This window comes from Ursus maritimus, unplaced genomic scaffold (assembly GCF_017311325.1).
Source record: "Ursus maritimus isolate PB19 unplaced genomic scaffold, ASM1731132v1 scaffold_23, whole genome shotgun sequence".
NCBI lineage: Eukaryota > Metazoa > Chordata > Mammalia > Carnivora > Ursidae > Ursus > Ursus maritimus.
The window spans coordinates 47053802-47059886 of record NW_024424786.1 but is presented as its reverse complement, the minus strand read 5'-3'; the positions used below and the strand labels follow the sequence as shown (position 1 = coordinate 47059886).

The following is a 6085-nucleotide window of genomic DNA, read 5'->3' as shown; positions in this document are numbered from 1 at the left end:
CTGAGTCGAAATCAAGAGTCTGACGCATTCGACTGCCTGAGCCACCCAGGTGCTTCTTGTTTTCTCTTTACTACGCACGTCTCCGCCCATCAAGCGGCCCTTGTCCCCTGCGGTCTCTGAGTTCCTGGCAGCCGCTATGAGCTCCAGGCCCATCCTGAGTCTCCGGCTCGTAGGGCCGAGGGAGCCTGAAACGGAAACCGAGGGGGTGGGTGTGCGTCAGGTGTCCCAGAGAGTGGTGCAGGTGGAGGGCCCACTTCACGGCCCCTAGGGACGGGCTCCAGGCCCGTGTCACTCTGTTTTACTAAGTCCATAGTAACATACTCGCGGTACTGCGTTTTCCACGTATGTTCTTTCCGTGCTCGTCGTGAACCAGCGCCGTCCGGGCTCTGTCATGCACAGTTGTCTCTGGCTACCTCTGCGCCCCGAGCATCTGGTCTACAATAGTCCTGCCCACGCGGAGCTGGGACCCTGGCCCCGGAGCCTCCCCAGCTCCCACAGTCATGTGTTGGCGGGTGGGGGTGAAGGGCCCGAGGTGGCCCCAGGATCCAGTGAGTTTGTGGGTTTGGCAGGTGCAGCCCCGGGGCTTTTTCTTCTCTGTGAAGAAGGCGGTGACTCAGGTACTGTGTGTCTGAAGAGCGGGCAGAACCATGGCAACTGCAAAGCTCCGCGAGCGCTTGCACCTTCCTCCTCTCCTCTCAGTTCACCCTATGTGGTAAGCGCCAGGCAGTGGCCGTTGTTGGAGAGTAACTGGGCAGGATCCTGGGCAGGGACGAGAGGCTGCTGCAGGGGACGGGGCGCAGGGCCCCACACTGGGGTCTGCAATCACTTGGGGGGAAGCCCCATCAGGGGGCCCACAGGGGAGACGAGCAAGGAGTTCGGGTCTCCCACTGTCTGGCGGAACCGGCCTGAGAACGGTGCTGGGGGGCGGGGGCTGGGAACGGGGTGGAGTGACAAGGGGCCCCGCCTCGGCCTGGCGGCGCCTCCTGGGGCGTCCCTGAGAAGCGGATACCCCTCCGGCGCAGGCGGGACCCAGGGGTTTCTGGGGCCCGGCGGGACGGCGCTGGCGTTGGGCGCCCGCGCACCTCGAGGGAGGGTCCGGCCAACCTTCCATCCCGGTCGGTTTCCCAGAGCGCACGCCCGCGCGTACCTCCAAGCCTGCGCGGCGCGGGGCGACGCTGGGCCCGCCCGTGCCAATCACCTCGCTCAACGCTTCTCTCAAGGGCCATCGCGTTTGTTCAGCTGCCCGTCTCTCGGAGCGCGAAAGTCGAAGACGGGCAAAGACAGGGTGTACCTTAGAGAGCCCGGGGAGCACCCAGCGGGCGGATCGGGGAGGGACTCCGGACGGGCTCGGGGCGGGCCTGGGGGCGGGGCTCCCGGGTTCGTGACCCGGGCACTGTCCGCGGTGCTGAACGCCCGCCCGGGCGCATGGGGGCAGGTGCGCCATGGGGAACCGCAGCGCCGCGGACGCGGACGGGCTGCTGGCGGGGCGCGGGCCGGGAACGGGCGGCGGCGGCGCGGGGACCCCCGGAGCGGCGGCGGCGCTGGCGGGGGGCGTACTGCTCATCGGCGCCGTGCTCGCGGGGAATGCGCTCGTGTGCGTCAGCGTGGCGGCCGAGCGCGCCCTGCAGACGCCCACCAACTACTTCATCGTGAGCCTGGCAGCCGCCGACCTACTACTCGCCCTGCTCGTGCTGCCTCTCTTCGTCTACTCCGAGGTGAGCCGCTGTTCACGACCGAACGCACATTCCTCACCGGCTCCTTCGTCCCCTGTCCCCATCCACCGTGAGGACCGAGAGCGACCCGGCCGCTGGGCTTCTCTGGAACCTCGAGCCGGGGCGGCTGCAGGGACGCTGTGCCTGGTCCCAGGACAACTGGAACCTCGGTCCCCTCTGACCACCGGCCCCCCCAACTCGCTGTCAGTTTACCCGCTTGGCTGGCTGGCTGTCCACCCTCCTTCCTCTGTACCTCTCTTCTCCTGTCCCTGTTTTGGCATCTTCTACCCCAGAGACGTTTTGCCCTTCAAGCCAGGGACCTCAGAAACAGGCGACGTTGGCAGTGCAGCCACCCACCACCCCCTCAGGTGAGCTTCCCCTCCCCAGGGGAGCCAGATGGAAGGGCAGGTCAGGTTTAGCCCCCCCCGGCTCTCCCTGGGGCACAGAGACACATACACATCACTGCACAAAGCCACAGCCAGGCATGAGCAGGAACAGGCACGCAGCAGAGCACCCCAGGGAAGGGACCCTCACTCATGCACCATACTCTGCCCACAGCGGGAGGGGCATTCAGCTGCCAGGAGCTGATGAGAAGTGAGCAGGGTTGGGGGAAGGGCAAGCCCTGCCCTGATCCTGGCACCAGAAGCAGGGTTTGGTGTGGGGTCCAGAGCCCCTGCCAAGAACCAGGGCCCAGAAACCTCCAACCCCAGACCAGATCTGGCCCTCAGGTGGGTCCCCCTTGGTACCAGCCTTTGTCTGCTTTGTAGTTTGGTCAGAGAAAAGCTGCTTAGGCCTGGGCTGGGAGCGCGGTGACCCGGGCAGTGGGGGAGGAGAGGTTCAGTTTTTCTAAAGTGGACATGGTAAGACTGGGCAGGGCTGGGGCACAGCCAGCAGGGCAAGGACACACATGACCTGCTCCTTCCCCAGAGCCACAGACAGACGTCACAATGACAGCTCTTAAGCTCCTAATCGTCCCAAATCAGCGGGAGGGGATTTAGAAGGGGGGAAGCTGTCTGCTCCTTTGCCCTTGGTGGGGGCACTGGGCACGGTGCTGAGGCCTTTACATCTTTTAACTGATTTATCCTCAGAGCAGATGAGGGGACAAAAGTGAGGTGACTTGTGGAGTCCCAGAGCAGTGGCAGAGTTTAATCAGACAGGCTGCCTCAGCCATCCTGAGGGGAGGAAACGGGGCCAGTGGGCTGCAGGCTCCAGGGCAGCCAGGCTGCTGGAGGAGTGCCCCCCTACCCTGAGCCCCACAGCGGCAGAGATCAGAGTCCTTGACCGTCTGGACCCCTTTGCCAAGGCTTCCTCCAGGCCTTTCTTGGCTCTAACAGAAGGGGGAGGGAGGGAATCTCGCCCAGTTCAGTGGGAAGACTGCCCAGGTGTGCGGGCCTCTGGAACTTTCCCGCTCCTCCCAGAAAGGTGGGGGTCAGAAAGAGCTCAGCCCAGGTGGCTGTGAGGGCTCCTGGGCTGGGGGAGACCGGCGAGCGGGTCTTGTGTCTGTTGCGCCCCCCCCTTCCTCCCCGGTGCCCCTTCCCGGCGCAGGTCCAGGGCGGCGTGTGGCTGTTCAGTGCCGGCCTCTGTGATGCGCTCATGGCCATGGACGTCATGCTGTGCACCGCCTCCATCTTCAACCTCTGCGCCATCAGCGTGGACAGGTGAGCCGCCCGCCGCCTCGCGCCCCCTCCCCTCCCGGCGCCCCTCCCCTGTCCGGGTAGTCCTCACCGCGTCCCCCGCAGGTTCGTGGCCGTGGCCGTGCCGCTGAGCTACAACCGCCAGAGCGGCGGCGGGCGCCAGCTGGGGCTCATCGGCGCCACGTGGCTGCTGTCGGCGGCGGTGGCCGCGCCGGTGCTGTGCGGCCTCAACGATGCGCGTGGCCGCGACCCAGCCGTGTGCCGCCTGGAGGACCGCGACTACGTCGTCTACTCGTCCGTGTGCTCCTTCTTCCTGCCCTGCCCGCTCATGCTGCTGCTCTACTGGGCCACTTTTCGGGGCCTGCGGCGCTGGGAGGCTGCCCGTCGTGCCAAGCTGCACGGCCGGGCGCCGCGCCGGCCTAGCGGCCCTGGCCCGCCGCCCCCCGAGCCCGTCGAGAACCCCGAGGCCCTTCTGCCCCTCGAGGCCGTTGCGCCCCCGGATGCTCCTGACGCCATCCCAGCCGAGCCCCCGCTGCAGGCAAGCAAGAGGAGGCGCGCCAAGATCACCGGCCGGGAGCGCAAAGCCATGAGGGTCCTGCCCGTGGTGGTCGGTGGGTGCCTGCCCTGGGGTTGGTGGGCAGAGTGGAAGGTGGCAGGGCCTTCGGGAGGAGACGGTGCCCAGGGGCCCAGGGCGCCGCAGGGACCCTGGCTCACTGCGCCCTCTGCCCTCCAGGGGCCTTCCTGGTGTGCTGGACCCCCTTCTTTGTGGTGCACATCACCCGGGCGCTGTGTCCCGCTTGCGCTGTGCCTCCGAGGCTGGTCAGCGCGGTCACCTGGCTGGGCTACGTCAACAGCGCCCTCAACCCCCTCATCTACACCGTCTTCAACGCCGAGTTCCGCGCCGTCTTCCGCAAGGCCCTTCGTCTCTGCTGCTGAGCAGCCCCCCACCCGCACCCCCAGAGTCCTCTGAGAGGACCTGGCCATGCCTCAGGGGTCAGGACCCCAGCAAGGGAGGCGGCGGTTTTGTACGACAGATTAAACCAGTACCTTCCTAAACACCAGCTGGAAAGGCTGGGGGTGGGGAGGACGGAGCGGGGAGGGGGTGGGAGGAGCAAGGAGGAGGAGCTTCTGCCCTGGCGGAGCAACCCCCACTAACCCGGCCGGGCCAGTTAAGCCCCTCCTTCCTTCTGAGGAAGCCCAGAGAATAGACCAACCCCACGAAGCGGGTCCAGGCTCAGGGTGAGGTGGGAGGCAAGCCAGCTCTGCAGGGAGGGGGGGGTGGCTCCAGGGAGGCCCATTCAGCCTCACCCAGGAAGAAACTTCCAGAACGAGGGCAGCCCTTGCCTGGGAAGGCCAGCGCTCTGCTTGTGGGGCTGCCTACAGGCTCCTCCAGAAGGTTCCCGCCCTGACACATCCTCCCCCAGCTGTTCAGGGCCGGCAGCCTCATCCCCGCTCCACAGCCATTACCCCTCTCTCAACGGGAGCGCGTGGACCGTTGTCCTGCAGAGAGGAGACTTGCCCTGGGGCTGAGCATGGTGGTTTCCTGAGAATGCCCTTTTGAAACCCAGTGGGAAGACAACCACAGTGAGCCCATCAGCAGCCAGGCCCACCCAGACTGGCTCCTGCTTCTGCAAGGAACAGCGAAGGTGGCCCCACACCACGTCCGCTGCCCCCACGTCAGAGCCCAGTTCCCTGTGACCTCGACTTTGATCGTGTCCAAAGCCCTGAGGAGATGGTGCTGGGTGCTGGGTGGGCCACTGAGGCAGCCTCCCGCGAGCAGGAGGAGGCGCCTGGCCCAAGGCAGGGCAGAGCCAGCAGGCTGCCCCTCTGTGCTCACAGCACAGACCCGATCCTGGAGAGGAGGGGGCCGCTCTCAAGCCCGCGGTCCTGGGGCCCTCTGCTCTCCAGGGCTACTATTCCCGTATCAGCGATGCTGTCTGTGCTTCGAGGCACTAAGTTTTCTTCTGAACGTGAGAAATTATGGGCTGTGAGGTCCCAACCTCACAACAGCACGGGGCTGTCCCTTCCCGCCTGGGGGTGCTCACCTTCCCCTGCTCAGGGTCTCAGTGGGAGTGGGGCGAGGGGCACCTGGTAGACCCTGGATCTGGTGGCTCCTCGAGTTTCTGGCACCTTCTTCCCCATGAAGTGTGAGGACAGTTGCAGCAAACACCCTGGGCCTCCCCAGGGAGTAGCCCTGCTATTCAGACAGGAGCCCCAGATGGCACAACTGAGCCCCTGCCCAGACTGGCTATCCCAGGCACAGACACCTGCCCCAAGCTGGGCCAGTGGTCCCTCCTGGGGGTCTCAGACTTGAAGTAAAGACCAGGGAGGGTCACTGGAGCCCTTAGGCTGAAGGCAAGGTCAGAGCAACCCCGCCCCCCGCCCCATGCCCTCTGATACTCCCGGCACATCACCCGTGGGGCCACCCGAGGTCGTCAGAGAACCGTGCCATCAAGACTCAGCCAGCACCTGCCCCGCCAGGCAGCTGTGGGCACCTCCCAAACTCCTCCTCACCTGTGCACGCCCCTCCCCCTGCCCCGCACCCCTCCCCCTCACCTGCACACGCCCCTCCCCCTCACCTGCACGCAGTGGCAGGACTGACCAGCCCAGTTAGTTGCACCTGCCCTCAGGGGCTGAGCTGGGAGCTGCGGGTGACTGTACCATCCCCACTGGCCCTGTAGGCAGAACCTGAAGCTCCCACAGAGGAGGACAGGGTGCAAGGTGACGGGGGGGGGGGGG

General features: G+C 66.0%; 1 protein-coding gene across 1 annotated transcript; it reads left to right on the top strand.

Moving 5' to 3' along the window:
* The first annotated feature begins 1442 nt into the window (after positions 1–1442).
* DRD4 (dopamine receptor D4) lies at positions 1443–4334 on the top strand. The gene is made up of 4 exons (XM_040638756.1): positions 1443–1715; positions 3258–3370; positions 3452–3957; positions 4080–4334. Exons 1-4 carry the CDS (start codon positions 1443–1445, stop codon positions 4280–4282), a joined length of 1095 nt encoding a protein of 364 aa, XP_040494690.1. The 3' UTR covers positions 4283–4334.
* Positions 4335–6085: the final 1751 nt, after the last annotated feature.